Source organism: Neofelis nebulosa, chromosome 3, assembly GCF_028018385.1.
Source record: "Neofelis nebulosa isolate mNeoNeb1 chromosome 3, mNeoNeb1.pri, whole genome shotgun sequence".
Classification (NCBI taxonomy): Eukaryota; Metazoa; Chordata; class Mammalia; order Carnivora; family Felidae; genus Neofelis; species Neofelis nebulosa.
Genome location: NC_080784.1, coordinates 114,280,709 through 114,296,121, shown reverse-complemented (window position 1 = coordinate 114,296,121; position 15,413 = coordinate 114,280,709). Strand labels below are relative to the sequence as shown.

General features: G+C 37.4%; 1 protein-coding gene across 1 annotated transcript in view; it reads left to right on the top strand.

The window, feature by feature from the left end:
• Positions 1-15,413, top strand: part of ENPEP (glutamyl aminopeptidase) — an 83,918-nt gene that overhangs the window by 25,581 nt on the left and 42,924 nt on the right. The window contains exons 4-8 of the mRNA XM_058721649.1: positions 2,587-2,707; positions 5,120-5,274; positions 6,186-6,299; positions 9,201-9,335; positions 11,107-11,172. Coding sequence (XP_058577632.1) covers positions 2,587-2,707; positions 5,120-5,274; positions 6,186-6,299; positions 9,201-9,335; positions 11,107-11,172 — 591 coding nt within the window. The remainder of the gene's footprint in view (positions 1-2,586; positions 2,708-5,119; positions 5,275-6,185; positions 6,300-9,200; positions 9,336-11,106; positions 11,173-15,413) is intronic.

Below are 15,413 nucleotides of genomic sequence, written 5' to 3'. Positions count from 1 at the left end.
GCACTCTGGTATTTGTCCATTAAATTATTGGATCTTTCCACTGTTGTTCACAGCTGAGAAAAAATGGCTCAAGATCCATGCCTATAAGAATACCAAAATTAGCAATGCTTTTGGCATAATAAAGGAAGAAAGTAGGCATAGTTTCTCTTTCTTTTTTCCTTTTTTAAAGTTATGAGTCACCTGTGCCATTAGGTAGATGGGATTGGATTTACCAAATGACTGCATATTTTGCTTTACTTGAGGGTTTTGAATCTGGCCATAAGTTTAGCAAGTACGCTTCACTTGAATTCCTCAAAGTTATTTTTAAAAGACTTTTTTTAGGGAAGTTTTAAGTGTACAATTAAATTGAAGGGAAGGTATGAAGATTTTACATATACCTCCTGCCCCCACATATGCATCCCTTCCCCCAATATCACTATCACTCCTCCAAATAGTACATTTTTTTTTTAACCAAAGATGAACCTACATTGATACATCATAATATCCAAAATCCATAGTTTACCATAGGTTTCGCTCTTGGCATTGTACATTCTATGGATTTGGACAAATGTATAATGTTATTTTTGTATCATTGTTATATCCTACAGATTACTTTCACTGCCCTAAAAATCCTCTGTGGTCCATTTATTCATATTTCCTTCTTCCTCCACCTCCTAACCCCTAGCGACTACTGATCTCCTTATTGTCTCCATAGTTTTGCCTCTTCCAAAATTAATATAGTTGGAGTGATACAGTACGAGGCCTTTTCAGATTGGCCTCTTTCAGTTAGTAATATGTATTTCAGGTTTCTCCCTGTCTTTTCATGGCTTGATAGCTCATTTCTTTTTAGCACAGAGTAATATTCCATTGTCTGGATGGGCCACAGTTTATTTATCTATTGAAGGACATCTTGGTTGCTTCCAAGTGTTGGGAGTTGTGAGTGAAGCCGCTATAAACATTTATGTGCAAGTATTTGTTGGACATGTTTTAAAATCTTTAGGTAAATACAAAGGAGCACAATTACTGCATCATATAGTAAGGGTATGTTTAGTTTTGTCAGAAACTTCCAAAATATCTTCCAAAGCGGCCGTAGCATTTTGCATTCCCAGCAGCAATGTATGGGAACTCCATGTCCTTGCTAGCATTTGTTGTTGTCAGTGTTCCAGGTTTTGGCATTCTAGTGGGTGTGCAGTCGTACCTTACTGTTGCATCTCCTTGATGACATATGATGGGGAGCATCTTTTTGTGTACACATTTGCAAACTCTGTATCTTCACTGATGAGGTGTTTGTTAAGGACTTTGGCCCACGTTTTAATCAGCTTGTTTGTTTTCTTCTTGTTGAATTTTAAGAGCTCTTTGTATATTTTGGGTAGCAGTCCTTTATCAGATATGTCTCTTGCAAATATTTTCTCCCAGTCTGTGGCTTGTCTTCTCATTCTCTTGACATTGTCTTTCACAGACCAGAAGTTTTTAATGAAGTCCAAATCATCAATTATTTCTTTCATGGTGTTGCAAGGAGTTATCTTCATACCCAAGGTCATCTAAGTTTTCTCCCATGTTATCTTCTAGGAATTTTACAGTTTTGCATTTTACATTTAGGTCTGCAATCCATTTTAAGTTAATTTTTGTGAAGGGTGTAAGGTCAGTATCTAAATTCATTTTTTTGCATGTGCAAGTTCAGTTGTTCCAGCACCATTGGTTAAAAACATTATCTGTATTCCATTGTATTGCCTTTGCTTCCTTGTCAAGGATCATTTGACTATTTTTATTGGGTCTATTTCTGGGCCCTCTACTGTGTTGTACTGATCTATTTGTCTATTCTTTTGCTAATACCACATTGTCTTGATTAGTATAGCTTTATAGTAAGTCTTTAAGTCAGGTAGTATCAATCTTCCAACTTAGTTTTTTTCCCTCAATATTGTGTTGGCTATTCTGGGTCATACATGCTTGAAATTGGGGGGTAAAAAGTTTATACTTGGATTTGATTTATAAATCATGGCATAGGCACACAAATAGAGAATTGATGTAGTTTGTCAAGATGCCTCCCTGTCAGAAAATTTTGAATCACTATATTTTAGACTCTGGGAGTAAAATAGTTAAAATATCAAAAGGGTAATTTGGACAGTAATGAATAGTACAAGCAAAAAAAAAAATGTATCTAAGGGCTCTTTAGATGAGAAAATCACATGACTCATTTCCTCAAAGGCAGATTACACACACACACACACACAGAGAGAGAGAGAGAGAGAGAGAGAGAGAAAGAGAAAGAAATTGATAGAAAAATAGGTACACATAGATATTAAGAATATATGTTCTAAATAGAAAAAAATAACATTTAAAAAATATATTGGACACTATGCCAACTGTTACGACTTACATAATTTCTAGTTATTGAAATTACTCAGAGTGTTATACAGCATAATTTCCTTTACACATCAGTCTCAGAGATGTGAAGTGATTTGTCCAAAACCATAAAGACCTGGGATTCAAACAAGTCTCTACCTGGCCCCAAAGCTCACCTTCTCTCCACTATGTTATATGTCATAGTTTTTGTGTTTTATCAAACAAAGAATAATTTTCACTGAATTTTTGTGTTTTGTTTAATAGCTCACTATATATGTCCAGCCAGAGCAAAAGCACACAGCTGAATATGCTGCAACCATAACTAAAATTGTGTTTGATTATTTTGAAGAATACTTTGCTATGGATTATGCTCTTCCTAAATTAGGTGAGACTCATTTTTTATTTTCTTATTTTTAATATTGCCTTTGCTTTCACCAAAGTTAAATCATTTCCTCCAGGTTTAGCATTTTCAGTTAATAGTCACCCCTTAGTCTTTTTATTATATGCCTAAAATATGTGTCTAATATTTACTAGACCCTAAAACGCATTTTGGATTCCTCCAAGAATAATGTCCATACTTACTCTGTTCTTACCTGTTAAATGCAAAGACTTTTACTTCCAAATAAAGATTAAAGTAATGTGTGGAACTGCAGACGCTGATAATAATGGAGCCAGAAATAGCAAACTAGATTAGTTGATTTCAGAGTCATTACTGTTCCAATAGCTTACATTGCTGCTCTCCCATCAATGAGTTCATAACTAAAAGAGATAAATGATGCTATCGGAGTCCTATGTTCTTCCTGTCCTTCCATTGGACAAGACTAATTCTAGATTCTCTAGCAGTTAGAATGAAAAAATATATATATATATATATATTTTTTTTTTTTCTAATGGTGGGGGGACGTTTTCTTTTTAAAATAAAAATAAGGCTATAATCGAAATGGTGTGGATATGACACTTCTACCAACAGCAAAAATCTTTTATTAGTAAGCTTGCGTGGTATTTGCAAAGACTTTAAATGAAACATCCATATAGATGTCTGTAGGGATAAAATGGAGGCAACAAGAATGCCAACCAACCCAAAATTGATTTCTCCATTTCAATTTATGCCTGTACTTTAACAAATTAGCAGTGCAAAGTGACTGGGAAACCAGGTTCTCTGAGTGGGAATAGCTGTGGCTCTGAGCACCTTTGTAGATGCTCCGTTTTCTCTTCAATGGCATCAGCTCCCAACTATTACAGAGAAACAACTTTTCATCAAAATCAGAATAATATTTAATAAAATGTTAAGCACATCAATTTAAAAGTCTCTTCTCTCTTTATCTCACTTGTACCACCCAGGATAAAGTGGGAAGTGGAGCTTTTAGATATTTATTCTCTCTGCTCCTTTTCTCTTCCTCATTCTCCCTTACTCCTTCTTTATACTTTAAAATGCATTTCAACCCTTTCAGAATTAACTGTTTCCTAGACTTTTTTTACAGATGACTTCTGCATTTGTCACACTCCCTGTTTATTAAACACTACACTAGAGTTCATTAATTATAATGTTACTACTCACTAGAAAAACCAGGTCACAAAAAAAGTCCTTTTGTTCAAAGATTAGGTACAAATTATACTCCATAATGTCTTTTTTTTTTAATTTTTTTTAACGTTTTTATTTATTTTTGAGACAGAGAGAGACAGAGCATGAACGGGGGAGGGGCAGAGAGAGAGGGAGACACAGAATCGGAAGCAGGCTCCAGGCTCCGAGCCATCGGCCCAGAGCCCGACGCGGGGCTCGAACTCACATACCGCGAGATTGTGACCTGAGCCGAAGTCGGACGCTTTTCCGACTGCGCCACCCAGGCGCCCCTACATTCCATAATGTTATAGAAAATATTGGTCCTTGGAGGGAATAGTTCTTCACCCTTTAAGTGGGTGTTCTTGTGACAAAATAGCCAAACCTAAGAATGAAGATGACACAAAAAGAAAACTACTGCTGTAATCTTGATTTTTATTGAAGATAATATACCCATTTTTCATTCTTTATAAAAAGGTTTAGGAATCCTTATTTTAACTAGAATCATTGAAATTCTGGGTGCTAGTAGAGAAATTACATTTTTTTATTATAGTTCATTAACTGAAGAAATTGCATCCTGTCCACTAATCGAGCTCAACATTTTCCGTTTTGCGATTTAACATGGAACTGATCAGCACCGCTTCTTCCTGTCATTATATCTAAGATTATGGGCCCAAACAAAAATAAAGAATAGAAAGTCCTGGTAGAACCCGACATGGTAGGTCTGGAAGAGAATTGAGAAAGAATACAGTTTATTTCGTGTTGACCCAACTTCTTTAGTGCACACAAATTGATGGGACCCTATTCAATTAGTAGGGAATCGAGCTGATAAATTGTACAGAAATAGGGAAAAAGTGGAATTTTATATTCTCTAATATTCTGCATCCCTGGATAGAAATATATCTCTGTGTACTTCGAAGCCCTGCACTTCTAATAAAAATGAAGTACAGACAGAGACAAAGACATAAAATTATAGAGGACTGAAAAGAGCATTGCCATTAGTATCCTTCTTTGAAAGATAGAAGACACATTGATATCTGGAGTCAACAGGAAACATTCCATGGAAAGTTTGAGTGCATGAAGATTGAATAGTTCACACAAATAGATTATTGTTTTTTATTCTAAGAAATTATTTTTAGCCTTTTTAAAACACATTCATCCAAAGAACTTAATTTGGTAAGAAATGTTATAAACAAATGCAAAGAAGTATTTCTCATGGGAGTGTTTCTTTTTCCATAGATGAAATCGCTATTCCAGACTTCGGCACCGGGGCTATGGAGAACTGGGGACTAATCACTTACAGAGAAACAAATTTGCTTTATGACCCTCAGGAATCAGCTTCATCAAACCGGCAGAGGGTGGCCAGTGTGGTTGCCCATGAACTTGTGCATCAGGTATAGAATCTTAGCATCAAATCAGCTTTTTTTTTTTTTTTTAATTTTGAGAGAGAGAGAGAGAGAGAGAGAGAGAGGGAAAGCATGAGTGCGCACACAAGCAGGGGAGGGGGAGACAGGCTCTGTCAGTGCAGAGCCTGATGCGGGTCTCAAACCCATGAACCACAAAATCATGACCTGAGCCAAAATCAAGAGTCAGACCCTTAACCGACTGAGCCACCCAGATGCCCCTCAAATTTTCGCTTGTTTTTAATTTTTTTTTTTTTCAACGTTTTAAATTTATTTTTGGGACAGAGAGAGACAGAGCATGAACGGGGGAGGGGCAGAGAGAGAGGGAGACACAGAATCGGAAACAGGCTCCAGGCTCCAAGCCATCAGCCCAGAGCCTGACGCGGGGCTCGAACTCACAGACCGCGAGATCGTGACCTGGCTGAAGTCGGACGCTCAACCGACTGCGCCACCCAGGCGCCCCTTCGCTTGTTTTTTAAAGTAGCTTAAGACCATAGGAATAACTGAAATTAATTATAACTTGACAAATAAAAAAACGGCCAATCAGAAAATCCTGCTTGAAAGTCTTTCTTAGTGCTACTAAATATTTTACCATAAAACCTTTTAAGACACATTGTTTTGCCTGTAGTAAGTATACAGGAATCTTTGTTATGACTTTAAATAGTCCTGGTGATACTTAAATAAAGGCAATAAACGAAAGAGAATTTACGATCATTTAAAAATCAGGAGAAGTAGAAAAAATCAGGAGAAATAATGCAGGAAATAAATGCTAATTAAGTACAATGCCTGCCACTTCTGTGTCAAGTGACATTTTCATGGACAAATAAACGTACTGAAATTGTCTAGGCCTCTCTACCACAAGCATAAAAATTTAACCATCTCTTTATTGCTTATAATTCCAGTGGTTTGGAAATATTGTGACCATGGAATGGTGGGAAGACTTGTGGCTGAATGAAGGCTTTGCTTCCTTCTTTGAGTTCCTGGGAGTAAACCAAGCAGAAAAAGAGTGGCAAATGGTGAGCCCTAAACACATAAGCTCCAAATGTCTATTTTCCTCATGAAAGTGACTGAGACCTGTACACAATGACAATGTCCCCGAGTCATGGCCTGGTGCAATGGTGAACTGGGGAGCCAAGCCCATTGTGTGTATGGAGTAGAATCGGTCAGCTCCACTGAACTGTATCTGGCTTAGGGTGAGTGCCGAGGTCTCGGAGAGCAATTGACCAGCCCAGTCTGAGGATATCCTTGATAGAGTCCCTTAATAACATGTGTCAAAGTAAGAAAAAAAACATAGTGAGCTTAGGCAACGCAGCTCTATATTTAAGTGTCTGTAGTGCTAGTCCTTTGAAAAATCTCTCATTTTGCAAACCACTTACCTTATGGTGAAATAGTGTGGTAAAGAAATAAGAGCATAAACTTAGTGTTACAGAGAATGTGACTTTGAGCAAGTGACGTATCCTGAGTTGGTTCTCTCCTCTATAAAAGAAGAACATTGTTCTCTCTCTTGTAAGCTTAAAAGCTCCTAAAAATACATGTAACTACCATTATCGTACCTTATGTCCCTGAGGGGCCTGGAACAAAGGCGTCTGTGAACCCTAAAGATTTTTTTCTGAAAAGCTAAATCTGTCTTTATCTCTATTTAGATGGTGTAGGTATGCCTGTCTGTTAGTATATATGAAAGTGTAAATGTGTAGATGTGTAAAAGTAGAGAATTACAGAAAGTTGTGTACTATAAGACTACCGCCCTCTACTGGAAAAAATAAAAAGACAAACTTGAAGCCTTTGGCCGATTCTGCAAGCTATCTTAAAAAATGAAGAAGTTAACTTGCAACAATTCCTGCTTTAGAACTTTAATCTACATCATGGTTTTCCAACCATGGAACTACTGAGATTTGGCCCAGATAATTCAGGAGTGCTTGATAATGGTGGAGGCTGTCCTGTGTATTATAGGATATTTAAGAGCATCCCTGGCCCATATAGAGATACAAGTAACCCTCCCTCCTCAGTTGTAAAACCAAAAATGTGTCCACATGTTTCCAGATGTTCCCTGGGGGACAAACTTTCCACTAGTTGGGAATCACTCACATATGTTGAAAATTGTTGATTTTGTAATTTATTGAAACTAAACTATATAAATGAAAAATATGTTGTCCTTTATTTTCTATAAAATAACCTGATGCCATACTTATATCAAGGTATTGCAAGAAAGTATAACATTTTAAATTGTTGTCATATATATATATATAACATTTTAATATTCCAATTCAGTATTTCAAAACACCAATGAAATTTCAAAAGAATTTAGTATGCAGTTCTTAAGTGAAATTTAATCACATGGTCCAACTCATTTATTCACCCATTCATCATCATTCATTCATTCATTTTTTTTAAGTTTATTTATTTATTTTGAGAGAGAGAGAGAGTGAGAGAGCATGAGCAGGGGAAGGGCAGAGAGAGAGGGAAAGAGAGCAAATCCCAAGCAAGCTCCGCATTGTCAGCATGGAGCCTGATGTGGGGCTCAAAATCACAATCTGTGAGATCCTGACCCGGGCCAAAACCAAGAAGAGGACACTTAACCAACTGAGCCACCCAAGTGCCCCCCATTCATTCATTCTTTATCCACTCATTCAGTCTTCTGTCTTTAGTGAACACTACAGAGTATCCAAAACTGAACAAAACATAGTTCTTGCCCTCAAGGAGCTCCCAGTTAAGGGTATGGCGGGTAGAGGGGACAGATAAATAAAAAGACAGACTGTAAGAGAGCCTGATAAGTACCACAATAGTGGAGCTTCACTTTACAGGTGAAAACTCTGATGCCCAGGAAGGTAATATAACTTTCCAATCTCACATAGAAAATCGGTAGCACAACTAAGACTAGAGTCAAATTTCCTGACCCTGAGACCTGAATACATTCTGCATCTAAAAGGTGTACAAAGTTTTAAGTCCAGGTCAAAATTACCTTGATTGGCAGTCATCACTTGACAATAGTACCTTGTCTATTATAAATGGAAATCACAAAATTGGAAAACGTAAATATAGTATGCTCCTCTTTGGGGAATATTTTTAATAAAAGAAGACCCAATAAGGCTTTTGATTTTTTTTTTTTTTAAGTAATGATTTAACAGAATGAGATTTCAGAATCTAATTGATTATGAATCAAAATAATAATAGCAGCTAATGTGTTGGCTTTCACTCCACCAGAGACTATGCCAAATGCTTACCATGCATTATCTCACTGAATTCTCTAACAATTCCAAAAAGTAGATGCCATTATTATCGCTATTTGATGGGTGCGGGAGCTTGCTTAAACCTACGTATCTAGAAAATGGCAAAAATTGAGTTATGAGCTGTGGAAGTCTGACTAGATGGCTAGACCTCTCAACCACTGTATTTTGACAAGAAAACATAGTATTGGAGTGAGAAGATGATGAACTATGGAAAAAGCTAATATTTTCTTTGATTAATTATGAATCATCCAAATTCTAATGATTAGTTGACTGAAAAAAAGAAATCCCGAACATTAGTTTTTGGCAGATCAACATGTATCCTCACTTAATTCTGAGAACAAAGGTGTGAGGCGATAACATGCCCATTGCACAGGTGCGGAAATAGGGCTTGAAAAGCTTGGCACATGTCCGAAAGTCACACAGAAGTGGCAGAGACAGAATTCACAGATGCTTGTGTCTTCTTGGCCTGTCACATAGGGGCGAAGTCAAAGGAATTATACTAGAAGAAAGGAACGGAATCCATGCAGATGAATCAGTGCAACATGTGATTCATTTGGACACCTAACGCTTGTCTTAAGTGATTTGAGCAATTTATATTTATTCTCCCCCAATTTTATATCCCTGATATTTTGAAATATGGACCAGTATAGAGGAAGTGCTGTATTTCTTTGGTTCGTTGTGTCGTTTCAGAGAGATCAGATGTTACTTGAAGACGTGTTACCTGTACAAGAGGACGATTCTTTGACGTCTTCGCACCCAATTGTTGTCACTGTGACAACTCCTGCTGAAATAACATCTGTCTTTGATGGAATATCCTATAGCAAGGTGGGGAAGATAGGACATTGTTGTGAGCATCTTCCTGTTTAGTGACTTTTCGTAAATGCCTAAAAACGGTAAGAAGTTTAGACTATGCTCATGGGCTTTAGGAAACAGTGTGGAACTTATTCTGGATGCTGAATATTCAGTAGTTGGTACTTTTCAGTCAAAACGATCAATGCTGGTCATTGTCATAAGACTTTGAACCAGACTTTGAAAGATTTCTCCCTTCACTTTTGTTTATAGCCTCTCTCATTCTAACTGAACATGTACACTTTAAGCTTCAAATTCTTTTATCTGATTTTTTAAAAGACAGTAAATCTTCTTTTTCTGCTATGTGGTCTTTGGAAAACACCATATATGGGGACATCTTTTCTATAGAATCCTTTAGTGCTTCCAGGAAGAACTGAAACCCAACTCAGTTGGAAGGAATTCCTTTTATCCATTTTTATATAAGACATAAAGATGACGTTATTAGCATGTTGCAGATGGGGCATTTTTATCCATGAAATTTTTTTTGCAGAACTACTGAAGGTCTGCAGCGACCCATTTTTCCCACAGTGTTTCCTTCCTACAGCTCCTCCTCCAAATGTATTCATGCCTGCATGCAGCATGATATAGTTATTTCCCTTTTGCTGTTCAAGGTTTACCCACTATGCTAAGTTGCTCAAAAGCCACTGGAAATGAATACCGTTTGTTATTCTGGATAATACCTAGTTTTGTTTAAGACAAAATATTTTAATTATTAAAATGAATACTAGATAAAATGGCTTACGTGAGAAAAGCCTTCTATAGATGGCTACTTCAAATTTATAGCATCATAATTTTGGCTTTCCCTGTCATTCCCACAGCATCTTTTTAGGCTTCTTTTCTCATTTTTCTTTCGTATTGCTAATGATTCTTTTATATTTCTGTTAAAGTGAACATTTCTAGGCCACTTACAGGATATTCTAATTACTCACATGGAGATGTTTATATTTTATTAAATCGGTTTCTTTCCGAGTCCTAGATATTCCATGGGTTTAAGATACTAGGTCAGAAATAAATGTTCTAGGCCTTTAGTCTTCTCTGTGCAAAAATAATTTATACTTAATAAATTGCAGTAAAAATTGCTATCAGATGGGGAGAAGCACATGTTCTTCCGGCAAGTTACTTGAAAATGGATATAAAAATTTATCAATAGTGCATTTTAGTATTAATCTTATAACATGTGCAGAGAAAGTAGAGAGCAGAAGTATTCATTAGATTCTTCAGACAAAATAAAACCAAATGAGATGAACTGCTTTTGAAAAGGATTTTATACCTAAATGATATATCTATATTAAACTATTTGACCAGATAATTCCTCAACTATTTCCACAAAATGTAGTATTTTGAAAAGTATTGAAATAAATTTAAGAAGTAGCCAGAATTTTATCATGGAATTACTTTCCTTATTCACTGAAAAATAAGAATTTTCTAAGTCTTTCTAACGGTTCTTTCATTAGAAAAGCTCCATCTGCTGGTTCATTTGATGAAGTGCAATAATTATTTAACCCCCAAGTCTCTGAAATGATGGCCCCTTTATCAACTACTCTTGACCTTTTTGTTATTTTAGAAGCATAGATACAGGAGGTATGCCAAATGCTGTTTTTATTTGAAAACCATGGAGCTATAGCCAAGTAATTTAGTGGAGTCATATTGAAGAGATAATCTCACACATATGATCATGAAATACTAGTCACGACAGTGGTCATTGGTATCCTTTACTAGTTCAATTTGCTATTCTTTTCCACCATAGGGCGTTTCCATTCTGAGGATGCTTGAAGACTGGATAACCCCAGAGAAGTTTCAAAAAGGATGTCGGGTATGATTTATGACTTTTAATAGTTTTACGCGTGAGCCACATCGGTCCGTGGCTGATGAATGTCGGTATGTGATTAATCAAGGAACTACTCCTCTGTTACTTTTTCCTCTCCTTACGCAGGGACAGATTAAGCAGCAAAACATAGAAAGGTGACTTCACATCCAGTTAAGTGCCCACACTGTTATTTCTAATTACCATGTAGCAGAAATTTCATGGAGAAGTTACATGGAGTCCTTAGTTATTTTTGATATCCTTTACATGTGTATTGGCTTAGGCTGCCATAATAAATACATCGACTGAGTCGTTTAAACAACAGAAATTTATTTTCTCACCGTTCTGGGGGCTGAGAAGTCTCCGACCAAGGCACCGCAGATTCCTGTTTTAGAGAGGGCTGTTTGCCTGGCTGGCAGATGGCTGCCGTTCCCCTGTGTCCTCACATAGCCGAGGGAGAGAGCTTTTGGGTGCCTCTTATCATCAAGGCATTGATCCCATCATGAGGGTCCCACCCTCATGACTTCATCTAAACCTAAATACCTCCCAAAGACCCCATCTGCCAACACAATCGCATTAGAGATGAAGCTTCAATGTATGAATTTTGGGGAACACAACTCAGTCCATAGTGACATGACATAAAGATTTAAGTGTATCTATAAAAGTCTTCCTTTATAGTTCGTGCAAGGACTTTTTCCTTATTATTGGACTTAAAAGTGGCAAATACACACATTCAAGGAATGTGTAGAGTCAAGGAATAAAGAGGGCCTGCTTCCTTTTGGAAGCAGAAATGGTAATACATTTTCAAAAGCATTGCACACATCCCCCTTAGGCATACTGCCCCAGTGGGTATTTCAGCTTCTTTTTTGTTTTTCTAGAAAACCTAAGCCAAATCTCTCAGGGTTTTAATGGCATCAGTGTGGCTACACTCTGTCCCTGTAACTGTCCTGTCTGTAGGTTGGCCCACTCAGCCTGGAGTCGGAATTGTCTTCCTGCTTCTTCCCATTCTCCTCCATCCTCCCCACTGTGAGGCCTCGGGTGGTTAGGCAGAGCAGTGGTGCTGGGGTGCCAGTCCAGAACGTAGAAAACAGGTCAGAGCAGTGTCCTGCCAGCCTTCCGAAAGAGTGCCAGTACTCCTTTTGGATGTGATTCCCCAGGACAATGTCCGCTCACTATTCCTTCAGCTCTTACCACCACTGAGCCTTCTTATGTGGCATCTAGCAGTCTCTATGCCACCCCAAAAAGAAACAGCCTCTTTACCCAATGGCAAAATTCCTAGGTGACTATTTACGTAAGACACAAGACCAAGACTTAGGAGATATTCAGGGAGCACATCAATACATTTTACTCCTCTTGTCTACTAATAAAATACTCTCTGTGGACACTGGAAGAAAGGGAGAAGCCATGTGCCTGTTCTTATGTGTACGTTAGAACACCTTGTAACGTTTCCATCAGCTTCAAAGTCACATTTCATCATATCTTCTCTCGCTGTGAGCACCTTTAGTGGGGAACTCTGTCTTCTGTATCTTTGTATATATTCCAGTCCCTAGTAGACTGCATTACACATGATAGACAATCCAAACAGTGCTTCTTAAATGAATGAATGGTCTGTAATAAACAACACGGAGAAAAAAACAAAGACAATTCATTTTTAAAAATTAAGTTAAAATTCCATTTGCATAGTTTCATTCTAAATGAAACTGATGGATAACACATTCTTGGAATTTTCAAAGCTGACTTCAAATTAAATGATTTTTAAAGCAACTCCTAGAGATGTACCAGGAGTCTTTAAAAGTGAATAGCTATTCTAATAATTCAGTAATACTCTCATATTTCCTTTATCCTGGTATCTATGGTATAATTAATTAAAAATCTAGTCCTATCTAAAACTAATATTTCTCAAGTGAAATATGTCTTCCTCTACCCTGTGACTACAGATGGAGCTAGAAACCAAACTAGAATGAATAGATATTAATTTTTTCATGCCATCATAGTGCTGTGGAATAAATTAACACACACACACACACACACACACACACACAACCCACTAGCCACTAAAACACTCACTTTTCCCATACAATCTTCAAACACTAGCTAATATCTGAAAACAGCATATGATCAGTATAGACCACACTCAATAAGCTCTCAAGCCAATTGGAACATTCTTTTACTTCATTCAAGTATCTGAATAGTGTCTTTACTTGAATTAGCATCACTCTATGTTTGCTGCCCCTAAATTCCACAATCTGTGATATTGTTCAAGATCTTTCCCTAGCAAATACTTTCTGACCAAAGTGACTCTTCATTAGCTGACCTGGTGTGGTACTAAATCTGGGGATGGCCAGCTGTCTATTCTCTTTCAAGCTCATCACCTTCCCCGAAACCCTATCTCAGACCTCAAGTAGGTAGTCGTGAAGGGGAATAAGATCAAAGCCATCACCTGGAAAATCTTTAAGGCTGTGCTTGTGCATAAGAAATGATAACAGGTAATGGGGAATTTGTAACAGTATATGGTCATGAAATCAAGCTGAGAAATATATCCATCCTTTCTTTTTCTCCTAGTATAAGAAATAGCCCTGATGGGACAGCAATGGCTCAGCTGCAACTTGTCCTTTCCCTTCCTGGGATACTAGTAACAGAAACAGTCTTCTTTTCCTTTTGTGCTTACCACACCAAACCCAACTAATGAGGGGCTATTATTGGGGGATGTAGGTCATCATGAAATTTTGAGTGGAATGACTGCATTGTGACTATTCAAGGTGAAGAAAGAAATTTCTCAATATAGAGTATTCAGAAATGCACTAATCTAGACAAAATAAAATTGATGTCTTCTTTTTTGAAAGAGAGAGAGAGAGCGCGCACACAAGCAGGGGAGGGGAGAACAAGAGGGAGAGAGAAAATCTTAAGCAAGCTTCATACTCAGCACAGAGCTTTACATGGAGCTCGGGGCTCCATCTCATGAGGGTGAGATCCTGAGCTGCCAAAATCAAGAGTTGGACACTTAACTGACTGAGCCACCCAGGCACCTCAAAATTGATGTCTTTTAATATACTGTTTATATAAATGTCTATGTAGCCTATAGTTCGGAAGAAGCAAGAGACTGCAGTTTAAAAAGCAGTAACAATAACAACACCACTGACAGAAACCACACAGACTGGTTAAGGATTCAGAATTCCTTCAAAGTTACCTTAGAAAAATCTCATCGCCTCTCTAGGCACCAGTTTTCTTCACCCCCCAAAATGTGAGTTGTATTAAATAATACTTAAAGTCCCTTCTAATTCCAAGATGGCATGTTTCTAAGCTCAAGGCATTGTGAGTATACAAATAAACTCCTCTAAATTAATTTTAAAAAGCTACTACTTACTAGAAATTTTCATTAACAGGTAGCTATGGTTACAATTCATTACTAATACTCAAGTATCCATTTATTTTATTTAGAATGAATGATTTGTGCAAAGCTCTGGAACAAATGCTTAAAACTGATATCCAGTGAGCGCCTTTCGTTTCTTCTCCCTTCCTTTGCCTGCCCTCCAGTGGTAGTGCTGAGCAGTGAACTAATCGAAAGAACAAAAACAAAGGCAGCATTCCTAACTGGTCGCAACCCTAGTCCAGGCTTCTTGGAGCTGGCTGCTAATATTGTTTTATCTCTCCATGCCTGAAAAGAAAGGAATTTAGAAGATAATGTGACTTAGGCACAGTACCTCCTGAAAATTATAGTCACTTAGAGTGAAACTGTCATGTGCGAAGTCAACCACTTGTTATTCTTTGAAGGCTCAAGAAACACTTAAGAAAGTGATGTTATTTTATTTTATTTTATTTTTTGAAAGAGAGTGACGTGAGCAGGGGCGGGGCAGAGGGAGAGGGAGAGAGAGAATCCCAAGCAGGCTCTGCACAGCCAGCATAGAGTCCAATGCAGGTCTCTATCCCACAGCCATGAGATCATGACCTGAGCTGAAATCAAGAGTCAGATGCTCAGCCGACTGAGCCACCCAGGTGCCCCAAAGATGTCCCTATTACATGAGACAATTCCTGACAGCAACAGAGGAGAAGTGGCATAAGTGGCACCCAATTATGAGAGTAGGAGAAAAGTGGGGATTTTCTTTAGGGACCTACCACATTGGATCTGAAAACTCACGTATAGAGAGATTCTGTGAACAAAATCGTTAAAGGGGAGAGCTTTCTAGTTAAAAATAATTCATATTTTATTTATTTTTTTTAATTTTTTTTATTATTATTATTTTTTTAACGTT